This window comes from Canis aureus, chromosome 5, assembly GCF_053574225.1.
Source record: "Canis aureus isolate CA01 chromosome 5, VMU_Caureus_v.1.0, whole genome shotgun sequence".
Lineage (NCBI taxonomy): Eukaryota > Metazoa > Chordata > Mammalia > Carnivora > Canidae > Canis > Canis aureus.
This window is the reverse complement of record NC_135615.1, coordinates 6067041-6087756: the sequence shown is the minus strand read 5'-3', so window position 1 is coordinate 6087756 and position 20716 is coordinate 6067041. Positions and strand designations below refer to the sequence as shown.

The 20716-nt window shown below is 38.5% G+C and overlaps 1 protein-coding gene across 9 annotated transcripts in view; it reads right to left on the bottom strand.

The window, feature by feature from the left end:
* The window catches only part of LOC144313633 (ankyrin repeat domain-containing protein 26-like), a 212726-nt gene that overhangs the window by 7670 nt on the left and 184340 nt on the right, over positions 1-20716 (bottom strand). For 6 of the 9 annotated variants that reach the window (XM_077896681.1, XM_077896682.1, XM_077896678.1 and 3 more), the window contains 3 exons: positions 12939-13232; positions 11452-11666; positions 9332-9560 (listed from right to left, as the gene is read on the bottom strand). In XM_077896681.1, the coding sequence (XP_077752807.1) occupies positions 9332-9560; positions 11452-11666; positions 12939-13232 (738 nt within the window). The remainder of the gene's footprint in view (positions 1-9331; positions 9561-11451; positions 11667-12938; positions 13233-20716) is intronic. The other 3 variants (XM_077896684.1, XM_077896685.1, XM_077896683.1) reach the window with 1 other exon arrangement.

The window sequence follows — 20716 nt, the reverse complement described above, 5'->3', positions numbered from 1 at the left end:
GGGTTTTATGCCTGGGCTGCAAGGGTGATTCGACATCTGCAGATGAATCAATGTGATACACTACAGAAATAAAAGAAAGGATAAGAACCATAGGATCCTCTCAAGAGATGCAGAAAAAGCAGTTGACAAAGTGCAGCACCCTTTCCGGATCAATACTCTTCGCAGTGCAGGGGTGGGGGAGCATATCTCAATATCGTAAAAGCCATCTACGAAAAGCCCACACCCGATGCTATTTTTAAGGGGAAAAACTGAGAGCTTTGCCGCTAAGGTCAGGAACACGACAGGGAAGTCCACTCTCTGGACAACCAGTGTTGTTCGACATAGCCTCAGCATTTAGACAACAAAAAGAAATAAAAAGGCGTCTGAATCAGAAAAGAACTCAAACTCTCACTTTTCTCAGAGGACATGATATCCTATGTGGAAAACCCAAAAGACTCCACCCCAACGTTGCTAGGACCCTTTCCTGAATTCAGCAAAGCAGCAGGATAGGAAATCCATGCACAGAAATCAGTTGCATTTCTATACACTAACAATGAGATGGAAGAAAGAGAAACTGAGGAGTCGATTCCATTGACCATTGCAGCAAACACCATAAGATGCCTAGGAATAAACCTACCCAGAGAGACAAAGGATCTATACTCTGAAGATGACAGGACATTCTGGAAAGAAATTGAGAAAGGTGTAAAGAACTGGAAATACATTCCATGCTCATGGATTGAAAGAATTAAATATTGTTAAAATGTTTATGCTAGCTCCATCAATCTACATATTCAATGCAATCTCTATCAAAATACTACCAACTTCTTTTCATACAGCTGGAGTAAATAATGGTAAGATTTGTTTGGAACCTTAGAAGACCCCGAATAGCCAAACATATCTTGATAGAGGTAGCCATAGCTGGTGGCATTACAAGCCGGACTTCAAGCTCTATTTTAAAGCTGTGATCAACAAGACAGTATGGTACTGGCACAAAAGCAGACATGTCGATCAATGGCCCAGAAGAGAAAACCCAGAAGTGGACCCTCAACTCTATGGTCCACTCCTCTTCAACAATACTGGAAAGAAAATCCAATGGAGACAAACCAGTTTCTTCAACAAATGGTGTGGGAAATCAGACCACCACATGTAGAAGAATAAAACTGGACCATTTTCTTATGCTATACACAAAAATAGAGTCAAAATGGATGAAACACCCAAATGTGAGATAGGAATCCATCAAAATCCTAGAGGAGAACACAGCCAGCAACCTCTGTGACCTCGGCTGCCGCAACTTCTTGCTAGAACATGTCACCAGATGCCAAATTGACCTCCTGGGAATTCATCAAGATAAAAAGCTTTTGCACAGCAAGGAAACAGTTGACAAAACCAAAAGACAACTGACAGAATGGGAGAAGGTGTTTGCAAATGCCTTATCAGATAAAAGGCTGGTATGCAAAGTCTATAAAGAGCTAATCAAAGTCAACACCCAAAGAAAGATAACCCAATGAAGAAATGGGCAGAAGAAATGAAAGGACATGTCTCCAAAGAAGACATACATATGGCCAACAGACACATGAAAACATGCTCAACATCAGCTGGCACTAGAGAAATACAAATCAAAACCATGGTGAGTTTCCCCCTCACACCTTTCATAATGGCCAAAATTAGCAAGTCTGGAAATGACAGATGTTGGCGGGAATGCAGAGAAAGGGGGATCCTCTTATGATGTTGGTGAGAATACAACCTGGTGCAGCTCCTCTGGAAATCAGTACCGGAGGTTCCTCAAAGAGTTGAAAAAGGAGCTACCTATGTAAAACCCAGCAATTGCGCTAGAAGGTATGAATCCCGAAGATCACTTTGGTCGGGATCCAAAGGGGCACCTGCACCCATATGTTTATACCAGTAATATCCTCAATAGCCAACCTGAGAGATATGGATGTTCTTTGAAAGAGGTATGCATAAAGAAGATGTGATGTAGATATAAATAAATAAGTATCATATTTATTTATTAGACAGAGAGAGAGAGGAAGGGAGAGAACAGAATATTACTCAGCCAATAAATAATTAAATCTTTGGACCTTTGGGTGGCTCAGTGGCTGAGAGTAGGGCTTTGGCTCCGGGCATGATATATATATCATAACATTATAAGCTAGTTAATTGAATTTAAATAAAAAATAGTAAAGAAACCAATGGAGCTAGGAATGTGAAATAAAAGAATATACATAACTTCTGAAGGATCTTTGTAACTTCTGTTACAAAATTGTAAACAAGAGTCATTTTACACTTTAATAGTTTGTGATTTTCAGAAAAAGTGCCCTTTATGAGAGATTAATCATTTGTTTAATAAATTATTCCTCCGAATGAACTTTCCACTTTTGCACTTTTGATTTTGCACTCAACAAAATCTTGAGGTATGTTGTATGCTCTATTTTTCAGCACAGACTCTTAAATACATAAAACAATGGAAGTGGGACTACATAAAGTCATGTGGAATTTCTCCTGGTAATATTGAGTAAAACTATTTTGTTATCTATATGATGACTGATGTACTTCTTTTCATGTGAACACAGAGATTTCAGAAAATCTGCTTCAGGAAAGGAAAAAATATAAGCTAGCACCAGTTTTCCAACTTAGTTTCGCATTGATAAGTTTCTAGAATTAGAAACAAGGAAAAGAAATTTTAACTGTAACTTTGTTTCCTTTCTATGAATTAGGACCAATTTTTGAAGCACCTGACTTACTATAGTTATCATTATCTACTTAATTATGAAATATTTAGGAATATTTCAGACTACAGTTGACCTTTGAGCAACACAGTGGTTAGGTGCACTTACCCCCGTGCAGTCAAAACTCTGTATAATTTCTGATTCTCCCAAAATTTAATTACTAATAGCCTACTGGTGATGGGAAGCCTTACCAATAACACAGTCCATTAACACATGGTTTGTACATTACATGTGTTATATAATATATTCTTAAAATAAAGTAAGCTAGAGAAAAAAAGGTTATTGAGAAAAACATAAGAGAAAATACAGTACAACACAACAGCCAAGAAAGTCCATGTGTAGGCTAACTAGACCTGCAGCTTCAATTCCATGTTGGTCAAGGATCAAATGTGCATTACAAATATTCCCATCTAGAATGCTCTTATTTCTTATAAAAGGCATCCTCTCATTGAATTCCCAAAATAGGGTCTAAATACGGTACTAAGTGGTGCCTAGGTGGCCCAGTCACTTAAGTGCCTGCCTTCATTTCCTTAAGGAACGATCAAAGGAATATAATGATCTTTTCGCCAAAAGTCTTTTCCTAAATACTTGCTTCTGTGACCCTGGTTTATTTCCAGGTGAGAATTGAGTTAGATGGTAGAAATAGCTTGCAATCCATTAATAAAGAGAACATATTTGCAATTTTATTTATACTTTTCCATTTATCAAAAACATAAGAGGGTAAGAAAATTATACACATAAAAACAACGTATCAGCAAATTTTAATTCGAAGACTCATTAATTAGTAGGATTTTCTCATAACAGTTTGTTTCCAAACTACCAATCATAGAAATCTAAGGTTCCATTGGGGATACTGTAGGATTGAGGGACAAAAGTCTACAGCTGTAGACTCATCTCTCTTTTAGCTACACAGCTCCACTGGTCTCGGTTTTGTATAATACAGTTTAATGCAAAAACAGAAACAAACAAAAAACAAAACAAAACAAAAACAAATTAAGTTCCATTCTTTGAAAAAAATATTGTTTCCCAAAAGGTAGTCACTAATTTAGTCAAAGTCCCTAATTTTTTTATTTTAATTTTTATTTATTTATGATAGTCACAGAGAGAGAGAGACAGAGACACAGGCAGAGGGAGAAGCAGGCTCCATGCACTGGGAGCCTGATGTGGGATTCGATCCCGGGTCTCCAGGATCACGCCATGGGCCAAAGGCAGACGCCAAACCACTGTGCCACCCAGGGATCCCAAAGTCCCTAATTTTACATAAGAGACAAGAAGGCCTCAGAAAGATTGCAGTTTGCCTCAGGTCAAAAGACCAAAGAGTTGCAGGCCAGGAATGTGCTTTAGGTCCTCCTGAGCTGAGAGTTTTTATGCCAGTTACTTCATCATCTTCAGGAAAAATACCTACATTTTTAACTATAACTGACTGAAAATGAACACATAAAGGTTTGTCATGTGGCTCAATAACAACTAGGCATGAGGCACAAAACAGCTTTCTAATTAAATTATAAATTTTAAAGTCTAAAGTGTAATTTAAATTATAAATTTTAATGTTTTATGAATAAAAATACAGCAATGGAAATGATCTTTACTCCTATTGGGAACAGTTAATAGACTGCATTTATAAGCACAAATTTTTTAAACCACAAGACACGGAACTTGAAGGAGAAAATCTTTAGTTGAACCAAAGAGGCTGAAATGGAGGAAACTCTTCCTGGAAAGAATTATTCTTTTCCTCCAGATAAAACTTGGTTTACCAAAATCAATCAACAAATGAGTTATCTATGTTGTGGATTATTAAACACAAAACAGACTTCTCTTTACCACCTAGTATGCTCTGTCCAACCTCTCATCATTATGAGAGTTGGTATGTACAAAAGACAGGACTAACTTTAATTTAAATCCAGTCAGAAATTAGAGGTAAACCATCATTACCCACAAGTGGATTTATCTCTACCTCCCTCACAGCAGGAAGGGAGATTTGCCTAATGAGTGAATTGGGGAGAAGGCACTAGGCAGTGCTTAGGAGATTCCAAATCTCTTTTTTGAAAAGATGTGCTCACCCATGGTAACATGAATTCAGGTCTGCTCTCATCTTCGTGGGATGGGCATCAAACATTTGTTTCCTCCATTTACAACTGTGTGGGGAAGTGCCTAATTTGGGATAAAGAATTGGGAAGCCCACTGTGGCTACATACCCACCCAAACCACATCCTCCAATCTGTTAGCATGTATTAGTAACAAAGGCTACTAAGTTTAACTCCATCTGCCTGACTCCTGTGCTCTGAACTCAGAAAAAGAAGAGCACTGTCCTCTGCCACCTACCCCACCACAGCTCCAATGAGAGAAATGACCAGACAATACTTTGAAAAATGTTCCTTCTTGCTTGACTTTATAACTAACATTCATTGTTCAAAGCAACATATTTTGAAGAGGGAAAAGTTGGAAAGAACAATTTTAGAAACAAGCAGAGAAAGTCAGACAAAACGAGGAGACAGAGGAGTATGTTCTAAATGAAAGAACAAGGCCACGAGATAGAACCTCAGAAAAACAACGAAATGAAACAGAGATAAGGAGTCAGCCTGATAAAGAGTTCAAAGTAATGGTCACAGAGATGCTCAGCAAACTTGGAAGAATGGACGGATTCAGTGAGAACTTCAACAAAGAAAAAATATACAAAAGAACCAATTAGGGCTGAAGAATACAATAACTGAAATGAAAAATACACCAGACACAATCGACAGCAGATTAAAAGATGTGAAGAACAGATCAGCAATCTGCAAGAAAGGGTAGTAAAAATCATCCAAGCTGAAAAGCAAAAAGAAGAAATAATTTGAAAAATTAAGATACAGGGACCTCTGGAATAGCATCAAGTATAATAAAACTCACATTAGAGAGGTCCCAGAAAAAGAAGAGAGAAAAGGGTGAAGAACTTATTTGAAGAAAGAATACCTAAAAACTTCCCTAACCTGGGGAAGAAAACAGGCCTCCAGGCCCAGGAAGCATTGCCAGTCCCAAATAAAAGGAACCCAAAGAGTTTCACACCAAGACACATAATAACAAGTCAAAAATGAAAGAGAAAAGGAGAATCTTAAAAGCAGAAAAAAAAGAAAAGAAAAGAAAAGAAAAGAAAAGGAAAAGCAATTAGTTATATCAAAGCGAACCACTACAGGGATATCAGTGGATTTTTCAGCCAAAACTGTGGCATGCACTCTGGAAAACTGTGTGGAGGTTCCTCAAAGAGTTAAAAATAGACCTGCCCTACGACCCAGCAATTGCACTGCTGGGGATTTACCTCAAAGATACAGATGCAGTGAAACAGCAGGACACCTGCACCCCGATGTTTCTAGCGGCAATGTCCCCAATAGCCAAACTGTGGAAGGAGCCTCGGTGCCCATCGAAAGATGAATGGATAAAGAAGATGTGGTCTACGTATACAATGGAATATTACTCAGCCATTAGAAACGACAAATACCCACCGTTTGCTTCAACGTGGAGGGACCTCAAGGGTATTGTGCTGAGTGAAATAAGTCCATCGGAGAAGGACAGACATTATAATGGTCTCATTCATTTGGGGAATATAAAATTTAGTGAAAGGGAATAAAGGGAGAGAAAATGAGTGAAAATATCGCTGAGGGTGACAAAACATGAGAGACACCTAACTCTGGCAAATGAACAAGGTGTAGTGTAAGGGGAGGTGGGCGGGGGGTTGGGGTGACTGGGTGATAGGCACTGAGCGGGGCACTTGGGATGAGCACTGGGTGTTATGCTAAATGTTGGCAAATTGAACTCCAATAAAAATCGGAGAAGGACAAACATTATATGGTCTCATTCATTTGGGGAATATAAATAATAGTGAAAGGGAATGGAAGGGAAGGGAGAAGAAATGGGTAGGAAATATCAGAAAGGGAGACAGAACGTGAAGACTCCTAACTCTGGGAAATGAACTAGGGGTGGTGGAAGGGGAGGGGGGCAGGGGATGGGGGTGAATGGGTGATGGGCACTGAGGGGGGCACTTGACGGGATGAGCACTGGGTGTTATTCTGTATGTTGGTAAATTGAACACCAATAAAAAATAAATTTATCATATAAAAAGAAAGTTAAAAAAAAAGAAAAGAAATTGTCGCATGATATTTTCCAAGTGCTAAGAGGAAAAAACCTAGGATATTTTTGGCAGGTTTATAATTCAGAACTGAAAGAAAGATAAAGAGTTTCCCACACAAAACTTAAAGAAGTTCATCACCACTAAATAGGTCTTATAAGAGATGTTAAAAGGACTTCTTTAATCAGAAAAGGCCAGGGTACCTGGACGGCTGTCAGTGAAGAGTCTCCCAGGACCCTGGGATCAAGCTCTGCAAGGGACTCCCTGTTCCCTGCTCAGAGAGGAGCCTGCTTCTCCCTCTCCCTCTGCCCCTCCCTCCCCTTCACTTGTGTTCTCACTCACTTTGCTCTCAAAGAAAGAAAGAAAGACCATAACTAGAAATAAGAAAATGAGACAGTTTTTGTTTTAATTTTTATTTATTTATGATAGTCACAGAGAGAGAGAGAGGCAGAGACACAGGCAGAGGGAGAAGCAGGCTCCATGCACCGGGAGCCCTATGTGGGATTTGATCCCGGGTCTCCAGGATCGCGCCCTGGGCCAAAGGCAGGCGCCAAACCGCTGCGCCACCCAGGGATCCCCGAGACAGTTTTATCATAAAAACAAACATACAGTAAAGGTAATAGACCAATCATTTTTATAAAGCCAGTATGAGGGTTACAAGACAAAAGGAATAATATCAATTATATCTACAGTAACTAGTTAAGGGATACACAAAATACAAAGGTGTAAACTATGACATCAAATTTATAAAACAAGGCAGGGTGTAAAAATGCAGTGTTTTTAAAATCTGTTTGAACTGAAGTAACCATCAACTTAAAAGAGATTGCTATACATACACAGGATGTTATATATGAACTTCATAGTAATCACAAACCAAATATTTATAACGGATACACAAATGGAAGAAAAGCATCCAAACATAATACTAAAAGTCATCGAATCAGAAGAGAATAGAGCAAGAAAACAAGGAAGTCGAATGAAAGAACAAGACTAAGGCTTCATTTAACATGAGTCTATGCTACATTTTTCTACATTAATAAAACCATGAATATACTATCAAAATCATAAGCCTATGTGCATTGATTGAAATGGGTATTTTAACAACAATGATACACAATGGAAATGGGTTGTTATTAAAGGCTCCCTATCACTGCCATCTTAGTCATCAATCATTCAAGAATGGCATCAAGGTAAATATACGTGAATTTCATTTGAAATATCCAATTATTTGTGGGGTGCCTGGGTGGCTCAGTCAGTTAAGTGTCAGAATCTTGATTTTGGCCCAGGTCATGATCTTAGGGTCATGAGATCCGGCTCCACTCTGAGCATGGAGCTGCCTAAGAGTCTCTCTTCTCTCTTTCCCATTGCCCTTTACCACCTGCTTGCTTTCCTTCATTTTCTCTCTCTCTCTCTCTCAAAAAAAAAAAAGAAAAGAAAGAATCAAATATTTCTTTGACTTACTTATTTAGAAAATCTCTACAGTTGCTCAGCAAGCCATTTTATAAAAATTGAAATAGAAGTAATATAAGTTAAAAAAAAGGTGTTATAAGAAAGCAATTAGGGATGTGCTCTCATGTAAGAAAATGCCAAAACTTACAACATTTTTTAAACTGTTTTATTTATTTATTCATAAAAAGTACAGAGAGAGAAGCACAGACATAGGCAGAGGGAGAAGCAGGCTCCCTATGGGGATCCTGTTGCGTGACTCAATCCCAGGACCCCTGGATCATGACCTGAGCCAAAGGCAGATACATGCTAAACCACTCAGTCATACGGGTGCCCCCAAAACATAGAACTATCAATTTAGTGTTAGAAGTTTATTTAATTCATAAAAAGGACTTACCGTGGAATCGTTAAAATCATAAATATCCCTACATGGTTAAGCGTTTGGATTCTAATCATTCACTTATGCATAGGGGTGGAAAATTGGGTTACAGCAAACTTTAAACATATTATAAACTATTGCTAATCAGAGAATAAGTCAAAGCATCTAAGTGTACTTTGGGTTAGTAGGTAATAATATTTACTTTCCAAAATCCAATTTAACATAGCTTTTCAAGGAAATGGGTCTGTTTGGGGGTGCCTTGGGAACTCAGTTGGTTAAGCATCCAACTCTTGATTCCAGCTCAGATCATCATCTCGGAGTCATGGGATCAAGCCCTGAGTCAGGCTCCACACTCAGTGGGGAGCCTGCTTGAGATTCTCCCCCTCCCTCTACCTCTCTCCCCACTCATGGGCACACTCTCTTCTCTCTCAGATACATAAAATCTTTAAAAAATAAGAAGATAAAATGTGTCAGTTTAGTGGTATTTATTGAATAAAGTTAATAATAGGTATCTCTTGACAATAAGAGCTCCAGGAGCTTAAAAAAATACCATAAAATTTCTGTCCCATTTCCTTATTAGCACAAACCAGTATAACTTTTACTTAATGAGTATTATTCAGTTAACTCAGAATTTCACCAAATTAAAAACAAAAATTTTATTGGAAATCTGAAACTCAAGAAAAGAAAGATAATATAACTAACCTTGAACAAGTGAGTTTCAATGCTGCTAACTGAAGTCTGCGGCCTTGAGGTAGGAATCATTACATTTTCTCTTGGAGTAACATTTCTATCCAGCAGTAAACTACTAGTCAAATTTCCAACAGAAGGCCCTTCCAAGACTGGTCCCATAGTAAGAGTGCTGTGGAAAGGTCTGTTCTGCTGTCTCTCCACCAGATATTTGGTAGTGATATCTGCCAGCCTCTCATTAGTCCTGTGAAGATTACACAAGTGCTTAGTATTTTATTTCTACCCAAATCATTCCTGCATGACCTGCATTTTTTTAAGTTTCCATAATAGCAAACAGAATGTGCCAGTAAACAGTGTTTTAACACTGAAAATGTGACAGAGCAGAGCTACTACATATATTTATAGGTTTAAAATTATTCCAAAGGAGTATATATGATTCCAGGGATAACTAACTAACAAGAAATTCAAATTAGGGGAGGGAAAGAAATGGCTGACAGTGATGCACATGGATTGACAGGTAATACTTGCTACCTTCTGGAATGGCTGTAATTACAAGATTCTGGAGAATGCCGTTACACATATTTGTATTTAGTAAACCAGTTCAGAACATAAAAATAAACCATCCCTCAAAGACATTTTCAAGGATGTGCTTTCACCACTCTTGTACATTTTACTCATTGCCTCAGAGAAATTGAGGGTTTCGCACCGAGGAATACCTCAGACCAACAACCTCTAGGGGCCAGGTAGATGGCAGAGCAGTGATCAGAAGGACCGAAACAGCTCCAGAGGCAATTAGCTGATAACACACTTACCAAGGCCCTGGAAGTAGAATCTGCCCTTTTTGTCTTCCACACACCCCCTCATGCCCACCATGATGCTATTTTTAGCCACGTTGGGATTTATACTGCCTTTCACCCCAGTGTGAATCTTTCTCTGTTTCACATGTATACTTTTATATAAAGTAGAAAACATACAAAGGTTTCCCCCACCCTCAGGCTCTCTAGTAATAATACCAAAGACACAATCAAGAAAGTTAATTTACCAACCTGTATAGTATTGGCACTTGATCTTTTGGGTTAAAGGTGTTATCTTCCAAAAATGAACTCATTAATATTTCTATTTAGGGTAATTCTGACAAAAAATTTTATAGTAATATGCTGTCTAAATACCCACTATTTGCTTCAACGTGGATGGAACTGGAGGGTATTATGCTGAGTGAAATAAATCAATCGGAAAAGGACAAACATTATATGGTCTCATTCATTTAGGGAATATAAAAATTAGTGAAAGGGAATAAAGGGAAAGGAGAGAAACTGAGTGAAAATATCAGTGACGTTGACAAAACACGAGACACACCTAACTCTGGGAAACAAACAATGGATGGTGGAAAGGGAGGTGGGCAGGGGATTGGGGTGACTGGGTGATGGGTACTGAGGGGGACACTTGGGCGGGATGAGCACTGGTTGTTATGCAATATGTTGGCAAATTGTTATGCAACATGTTGGCAAATTGAACTCCAAAAAAAAATAAAAAAAAATAAACTTTTAAGTAGGGTTGTAGAGATGCAGTATGTGAATCTGCTTTTTCCACTATAAATTTTATGAAGTTTAAATATAGACACGTATTCCCAATGAAAATTTAGTGTTCTAATTGAAATATACCGTAATTGTAAAATACATGCTAGATTTTTAAGACTTCGAATGAAAAAAATATGAAATATCTCAGTAATAATTTTATATTGATCACAAGTTGAAAGGATATTTTTTGATGTATTGTGTTAAATAAAATATATCAACTTTAAAAAAATAATATGCTGTCTAAATTATAAAGTTTTAAACAATTAGTTTGTAAAGACAACAAGATAGAGTAACTGAAAATATTAACGGGAAAAAGTAAAATCATATAACCCCCCCCCACACACACACAAAAAAAAAAAAAAAAAAAAGAGGAGAGAGGCAAACTATCCTGGATGAACATAAAATGGTAAGTTTATTTACAAACGTTATTTTCCAAAATTATACTATCCAGTTGGCTTTCACTTCCTACTAATCTCATGAACCCATCTCCATAAAAATTATGCTTTAGAGGCAAATCAATAAGCTAAATCTATTTTCATTGATTCTGTTTTAACTTACTTGCTCAGTTTTTTTGTCAATGACATTCGCATTTCTGATTCTTCTAGGTAGAGTTGCCTGTACTTTTCCAATTCTATTTTAAGTTCCTGAGAATTTCTTATTTGGGATTGAAGTTCAGATTCCAGCTCTTTAATTCTGAGTGCCACTTGACTTCTTATTGAAGCATCATGACTTGCTCTTAACTGCTCTAAGTTTTCTTGAGATGCTGCTTGTCTCTAAAGCAAATTAAAAGCACAGTTTTAAAACAGCTAAAACTTGAGTAATTATAGTATATTTCTTTCCTTCAGTTGGGACTCAATGATTCAGAGAGCAATTTTAAATGTGTAAAAAAAAGCTGAAGTGTAAAATATTTATCACCAATGTCACCTGAATTGAATCTGAATGATAAAAATAAAGTTTAATCATTCTTATATTAGTACTCATGCAATCTGATACTTCAAAGAACAAGAGAATCAATTAAAAATTTTAAAAAGTACATAATACAACTTGAGAATAACCTGTTTCTTGATTTCTGCTCAGAGCATGTTCTCAGTCAGAGGTCCTGAGGCCAAGCCCTGTGTCGCACCCAGTATGGAGTCTACCCAGGATTCATTCTGTCTCTCTGTCTCTCTGTCTCTCCCCCTCTGCCAATCCCCCTGCTCATGTTCAATAAATAAATAAGGAAATAAATAAATAAATGAAATCTTCAAAAAGGAAGAATAACCTAGGAATGGAACATGGAGCCCAATGCAGGGCTTGATTTCACAAACCTGAGACCAAGACCTGAGCTGAGATCAAGAGTCTGCTGCTTAACCAACTGAGCCACCTAGATACTCCATGGTAAAAGTTTTTTTTTAATTTATTTATTTTTAAAGATTTTATTTTATTTATTCATGAAAGCCAGAGAGAGAGAGAGGGGCAGAGACACGGGCTGAGAAGGAGGCTCCACCCTGGGAGCCCGATGTGGGACTCGATCCTGGGACTCTAGGATCACGCCCTGGGTCAAATGCAGGTGCTAAAACCACTGGGCCACCCAGGAATCTCCATGGTAAAAGTTTTATTTTATTTTATTTTTTTCCCCATGGTAAAAGTTTTAAATCACAATTTTTTCTTTTCCTCTTAATAGTCTTGTTTCAGGGGATCCCTGGGTGGCTCAGCGGTTTACCACCTGCCTGCGGCCCAGGGTGTGATCCTGGCATGGAACCTGCTTCTTCCTCTGCCTGTGTCTCTGCTTCTCTCTTCCTCTCTCTGTGTATCTCCTGAACACATAAATAAAATCTCAAAAAAATAGTCTTGTTTCATACATACTGGTCATAAATCATTCTGAAAGATCAATTTAGTGAGAATAATGATGAAAACTGAAATCTTTACAGGGAGGAACGAATGCCTCCAGAAATATACCATACAGATTGCTGTAAAGGAAGCAGAGGAAACCTACACAATGCATATAACCAAAGTGTAATTTGTAATGAAATAAATGAAAGCATATCACAGATCAATAAACTAACCTGGAAAAATAGATTGACTTCTTTTAATCTTTCTTCTACAATCAATCTTACTCTCTGGTCAATCTCCCATTTATAATACTTTTCTACTTGAATGCCTTGTACCACATTGACTTCTGCATGACTTCTGAGGTTTACTACTTTTTCTTCCAAGTTCTTTTTAATCTGTTTTAGTTTTTCACATTCCCTCTCTGTTGCTTTCATAGATAATAACTCCTGTTGAAGAACTTGATTTTTTGCATCCAGGTCTATACATCTTGAAGATTCAGTTTCCAATCTTGCTCTAAGATCACCAATCTGCATGAATAGAACAATACAGTTTGGAAATGGAATGAAATTAGTTTAACTCAAAACTATAACCAACATTTTAAAAAACATTTTATGTTTAAGTCTCTGTACTGAACCGTAGGCTCGAATTCATAACGTCAAGATCAAGAGTCATATGCTCTACTGACTGAGTCAGCCAGGTGCTCCCATTTTAAAATAAATTCATTTCCAATAAAATATAATCTATATTGTAGTAGAGTCTTAGAATGTGGAACCCTGAAGCACTTAGAAAATTAAGAACAGTGTTAAAACCACTAGGAGTTATTAAAAAAGATCTCTGCTATCATTGTCTTTGCCACACAACATTTGTACTTCATTTTATGTATTTTTCTATGACTGCTTCAGATCTTTCCTCCATAAAATAACTGTAAGTCACCTCTTAGTATAAAGTCTCTTATATAGGCAAATTGAATTCAAATAAAATTTTAAAAAAGAAAAGAAAGTCTCTGGCCCCTTCCCCCATCCTAACACACCATAATTTTTAAAAATTATTTATTCATGAGACACATAGAGAGAGGCAGAGATATAGGCAGAGGGACAAGCTCCACAGGGAGCCCGATGAAGGACTCGATCCCAAGGCCCTAGGATCATGCCCTGAACCAAAGACAGATACACAAACCACTGAGCCACTCGAGTGTCCCAATGAATACTCCCATTAATTTTTAAAAAGTTTTAGTAATATCATATTGACTTATGTAGGTCTGAACCAATAAATGCTTCCTAAGAGAAGACCTTGAAAATAAGACTCTAATTATTGAATCTATAAATACTGATTCTAAGCCACAAGCCTTTTTCTGAATTACAAATGATTTACATTAATTTGAATTGCATTCCCAGGAGAAATGATTCTCAGGATTAAGAAACCACACCTCTCAGTATAAAAATTTAGGGAGATGAAACTTATACTTTCGGACAAAAAAAAAAAACCCGCCTAATTGAATAGTATTATCTTATAATCCTCTGTTACTCCCACAAAACAAGGGAACATACTAAGCACCAAAAACCACCACTGAAAAACCTGACAGGGTTTCAGTGATTCTGAGTTGGGAAGAACTTCTTTCTTCTGGATATGATTGATAAGACAGGGTAAGTGGATGTGGTGGTTTTATAAATTTTTTGACACTTCTCCCATGATAATCCCACCCCTTAAAATGTGCTGACCTTAGTAATTGGTTTCCAGTGAATAGAATTCGGCAGAACTGCTGTGTGATTTTTTTAAGGCTAGGTTAAAAAATGTGATATAGCTTCCATTGACATTCTTCTTCTAGGGAAACTAACCCTTAGAATCTAGCTGCTGTGGGAAGCCCAGGCCACCTGGTGTGTCTTCATGTAGACATTTCAGCTGAGACTGACCCAGCTAACGTCCTTGCCAAAAGCCAGCCTCAACAGCTAAACATTTGCATGAACATGATTTTAGATGATTCTAGTCCCCAGCTTCCAGTCATCTCAGCTGACACCAAATGAAGAAGAAATGAGTTGGCCTTACTCGGCTTTGCCTAAACTAAATACTTGTGAACCAAATAAATGCTGTTTTGAGCAACTAGGTTTTCAGGTGGTTTATGATGCCGCAATAAATAACTGGCACAGAAACTGATATTAAACATGGGGTGCTGACATTAAAATATTTAAACCTGAACCTCCTTTGAACCGAGAGGTAGGTAGAAACTGAAAGGATGTAGGGAAGAGTAAGAATGAAAACCAAAAGGGCTTCCAACAGACTGTTAATGGAAACCTGATGGCCCTTGAAGAGGCTGACAGTAAAGGTTCCAGGCAAGTGAAGAAAATGACACTAGAGGAAAAGGAACTTGCGCCACAAACCACTTGAAAGTAAAACGGGACACAAAAGATAAACTAAACAAGGTCTATGCAGTATGAAAGACCCAGACAAACTGGGTGCAAATATTTTGTCCACATTTATAGCCTTTCCATATGCTGAAATGTCAAATAATGCTAAAATAAAGAATTGCATCCTGGGTCAAGAGCAAATCCAGGAAAACATGGCCTATGGATGAAGCCAAGATTATAAAAACTTTTGTTAAGACCTCAGAAGGATTTCAGGTATGCCTCAAATTTCTTTAAGGATCTTAAGAGTATGAGCTTCACAGGAGAGCCCAGTTGAAAAGTTTATCTCAAAAAGATCTGCGAGACTGGCTTTTCTACTGACATAAAATCAATCCATTGATTCTCACAGAAAAACTCAAGAAGTTAAGAAAATTATAGCATCAAAACCACTGTTTGTGAGCTTGGACTAAAAGAGACCTAGATAGCACGGACTGAAAATAGGCCTTTGGGTCTTAGAAGTCCCCACAGGGAGGCAGCAGGCTGAAAACACAACTGCAAACACAGGTCATTGGACAGAACCAAGAGCTCAGAGAGGAGAGACAGCAAAGAGCCATGGAGAAAAATTTCCATGGTTTCAGACTAAGTCTGACTGAAAAATGGACAGCATGCATCAGGCTGCATTTCAAACCTGCTATGGTCTAGTGTGACTTCCATCTTCTTTCTGAATGGAAGAGTCTTTAGCAAGTAACCAGAATGTTGTGTTTTCAATAGTAGAGAACTGTTCTCTTTAATTCTCAAGTCTTCATTCCTATTGAGAGAACCTGCACTCCAGGGACTAAAATTTAGACAACATAACCCTGGCACCTTATCCCCGCTGCATCTGATTAAGATGGCAAGATCTTGGACTCCATCCTGAACCCGATGCCATGATAACTGAGATTTGTCGGAGGTACTGGGAGGAGGTGAGTGCATTTTTCATGTGAAAGGAATATAGAACACTGTGGCCAGTGGGTAAATTACACTAAAAATTGCGTTCTTCATGTGTTCATAGGTGTTCCAGTATTCCATTAAAACTAAACAAAACAAAAAGACCGTGGGCTAACCTTAGTGACTTGCTACTAACGAACAGAATATGGTCAATGTGATGTTGTGTGTATTCCAAGGCTAGGCTACGAAAGGCAACACAGCTTCTGCCCTGTTCTGTATCTCAGCCTGCTTACTTGGAATTTAGCCCCTCCTCTTGTGAGGAGGCTCAGGCCACAAAGAGAGTCCAGGTGTGCCAGTGTAAGCATTTTGGCTGCCTGCCCTAACTATAAATCTAGGCAACAGCCAGCATCAACAACACCAGACATGAACTTTTTCTCTTGGTTTTTCCCCATTTAGGAGGACATTATCTGTGCATTTTTTCATATATTCCCTTTATTATGTTGAGGTATGTTCCCTCTTAAACCTACTTTGTGGAGGGTTTTTATCATGCATGGATATTGTACTTCATCAAACGCTTTTCCTACATCTATGGAAATGATGATGATTCTTCTTTCTTTTATTAATATGGTGCATCACACTGATTGATTTGCAGATACTGAATCACCCGTGTAACCCAGGAATAAATCCCATTTGATCATGGCGGTGATTTTCTTAATGTATTGTTAGATTCAGTTTGCTACTATTTTGTTAAGGATTTTTGCACTAGAAAATTGGCCTGTAATTCTCTTTGTGGTGTCTTTATCTGGTCTTGCTGTCAGGGTAATGCTGGCCTCATCAAATGAATTTGGAAGTTTTCCTTCCTCTTCTGTTTTATGGGACGGTTTGAGAAGAACGCATACTAACTCTTTCTTTAAATGCTTGGTAGAATTGGACTCTGAAGCCATCTGGTCCTGGACTTGTGTTTGTTCCAAGTTTTTGGATGAGTGATTCAATTTCTTGGCTGGTTAGCATTCTGTTCTACTTTCTTCCTGCTTCAGTTTTGGCAATTTATATGTTTCTCGGAACTTATCCATTTCTTCTAGGTTGTCCAATTTGTTGACATATATTTTTCATAATATTCTCTTATAATTGTTTGGATTTCTGCAGTGTTGGTTATTCTCCTCTGTCATGTGTGATTTTATTTGGGTCCTTTCCCTTTTCTTTTTGAGAACTATGGCTAGAGCCTTATCAATTTTATTAAATTTTTCAAAGAACCAGCTACTGTTGATCTGTTCTATTTTTATTTGTGTTTAGTTTCTTTATCATTTATTTCCACTCTAATGTTTTTTTAAAGATTTATTTATTGGGGCGGGGGGGAGGGGCAAAGGAAAAGGGAGAGAGAGAATCCACCAGTAGACTGAGGTTGGAGGCTGAAGCAGGCTTCAATCCCAGGACCCTGAGAACGTGACCTTAGCCAAAATCAAAGAGTTGGTCAGTTAACCAACTCAGCCACCCAGGACCCCCATTTTTCCTCTAATTTTTATTATCTCCATCCTTCTGCTGGCTTTAGGTTTCATTTGTTGTTCTTTTTCTAGCTTCTTTAGGTGTAAGGTTAGTTTGTGTTGAGATTTTTTTTTTTTTTTTTTGCTTCTTGAGGTAGGCCTGTATTGCTATATATACTTCCCTCTTAGAATCAGTTTGGCTGCATCTGAAAGGTTTTGGGGGGATCCCTGGGTGGCGCAGCGATTTGGTGCCTGCCTTTGGCCCAGGGCGTGATCCTGGAGACCCGGGATCGAGTCCCGCATCAGGCTCCCGGCATGGAGCCTGCTTCTCCCTCCTCCTCTGTCTCTCTCTCTCTATCATAAATGAATAAATAAATATTAAAAAAAACATTAAAAAAAGGTTTTGGACAATTGTGTTTTCATTTTCATTTGTTTCCATGTCTTTTGAAATTTCTTCATTTATTTCCCGGTTGGCCCACACATTGATAGTACGATGTTATTTCACCTCCATGTATTTGTGGTCTTTTCAGACGGTTTTTTGTAGTCCACTTCTAGTTTCATAGTATTGTGGTCAGGAAAGGTGCATGGTAGGACTTCAATCTTTTTGTACTTCCTAAGGCCTGTTTTGTGGCCTAATGTATGATCTAGTCTAGAGAATATTCCAGATCTGTATTCTAATTTCATTTATTGCACTCTTCATCTCAGATTCTTTTTAAACTCTTCTATCTCTGTTGTAAGGGTCTCACTGATGTCTTCCATTCTTTACTCAAGTCCACTGAACATCCTTATGGTCACTGCTTTAAATCCTCCATCAGGCACGTTATTTCTCTCTCTCTCACTTAGATCTCTGGCCCTGTGGCATTATCCTGTTCTTTCATTTGAGATAAATTCCTCTGTCTTCTCATTTTGTCTAGGTCTCTGACAGTTTCTCTGGGTTAGAAAAGCCAGTTATGTCACTTGTTCCTGAAAGTAATGGACCACTGAAAATGGTCCCGTAGTGCCCAGGGCCTGGTGCTTGAGGGAGGGTCTCCAGGGTGTGCGGCATGCACTCTGCTACTGGGTTCTGGCTCCTCTATCCCTCAGGCCAGTCATCTGAGAGATAGGCTCTCAGTATCTGCTGTGGGCAGTGTTTGGTACTTGGCCTGAATCTAGCGGGTTTGAACTAGCTTGCGAAATGAGACCTGTCACAGTCCACTGGAACTGAGACCCTGCAAAACTCTGGTCAGGACACATGGTGTCCGCAGGGGTTTGTACTGGTCTTCTGGGGGAAGGGCTTGCTGTGCTGGAACTGAGGCAAGCATGATTCAAAAGGGCAGTTCCCCTGGAGTGCAAACGGGTGGTGGCTGGTGTAAGCAAGTTAGGCAGCTGGTGTCAGAGTGGCACTGATTCCCACAGGTGGCTCTGTGTTTGTGCTCAGGGCCAGGGGAGGGAAATGGCACCAGCCAGCTGCTTCCGTTCTGTGTGCCTCTCTCCAAGTATAGTGCCCTACACATTCTACCATAGCCAAGCCCAATAACCTTTAAAATTCCAGGCTTTAAGCCCTCCATAGTTGCAAGAACTCAGGAAATTCAGCCACTCTCCTTTTCCAAGCCAGTGGCTACGTGCATTCCCAGGTGTTCTCTCCTGCCCTTCGCTGGGACCACTACTCCCTCCCATCTGCTGCAGATAGGATCTCTTTCTCTTCTAAACTATATCTCTGTACTTCCGACTTTCTTTAAAGTGGCCTCTTCTCTCTCTTTAGTTGTGACCTTTGTTCTGTCAGTATTCAGGTAGATTTCTGGGGTATGTAGGATGAGTTGATAGGTATCTAGTTGTATTAGTGGGATGAGGTGAGTCTAGGCTCCTCCTACCCTGCCACCATCTTCCTTTCTCTAAGACATTTTTTCTAAAGAATCCCTTCAATTACAAATTATTAAAACTAGACAAGAACTCCTCTTTTAAATTTCCCCTCATGTTAGGGGAGAAAAACGACTGGCAAGCAGAGAGACATGTGATTTGAAGTATAACAGCTGAACAACTAGTAAAAGTTTAATAAGCAAAACGGAACCTTTTATCTGAATTCAAGTAACTGCAATTCTAAAAGAAAGGCAGCATTGAGTGCTTTTAAATCAATAATCTTCATTCTCCCTTCATCAGTGATGACATAAGGAGAACGTTATGGAATAATTTCTAATCTTTTCATTAGCGAAACAAATGTATTGTCCTTTGGCACACTTAAATTAAATATAATTTCTCCTTTATCTTACTGCAAGCTTATTTTTCAGGGGAGGTAGTAAGACTATCTCATCTTTATATCGTACTAGAATGCTTCTCCATATCATATAGGTTCACTTTGAAATTTTTTTGTGATTCAAATTGCTCGCCTACTATTTGTCTCTGATAATTTGATTGTTTTTAAAAATATTTTATTTATTCATGAGAGACACACACAGAGAGACAGAGGCAGAGACACAGGCAGCGAGAGAGGTAGACTCCATGAAAGGAGCCTGACGTGGACTCAATCCTGGGTCTCCAGGATCACGCCCTGGGCTGAAGGCAGTGCTAAACCACTGAGGACCCGGGCTTCCCTGATAATTCAATTAAATGCAACAAGATATTTTACAGGTGTATTCTTGACATAATGTAATGAAATGTTTATTCTATTAATTACGTATTGACCTATCAAAGTACAGCTATGCATATCTTTCTATTTCAGTAAAAGAAGATGGATACAGGCAACTCTGTTTTCCAAGAATGTAGGATCTGTGCCAAGAACGGGATCGGCGCCAGTCTTGTATGCACAAGAACCAGGTCAAAAGAGTATCTAATTGTGAACTTTAAGATGATGGATTAGCAAGACTTCCAAACAGGAAGGCTGATAACCCAGAGTTAATCCTTTATATCCTAGATGGTGAAATCTATGGGTGAGTCTATGCATTATAACAAGTTAATAAAACACAACGAAGTACATAGTAGACAGTGGATCCTACAACCAAGACGATGGAAATGGATGCGGGAGGCACTGAGTGAGAAACTACAGGTATTACTGGAGAAGAGAAATGGGACTCTATCTTTTTGAGCCTGGCTTCTCATTGTGTCAGGTAGTCAGCAAGACATAAGCTGGCAAAAGGCTCCTTCAAAAAGTATAAGTCTCTACAGGAGTAAAGTTAGGTTCTACTACATTGACTTATTACATAATTGTAATATAAATGAGTGGTAATTTGCAAGAGGACTAGGAAAGAATTCTCATAAAATTTGATTTGGTAGTGGCCTAAGGATAGACAT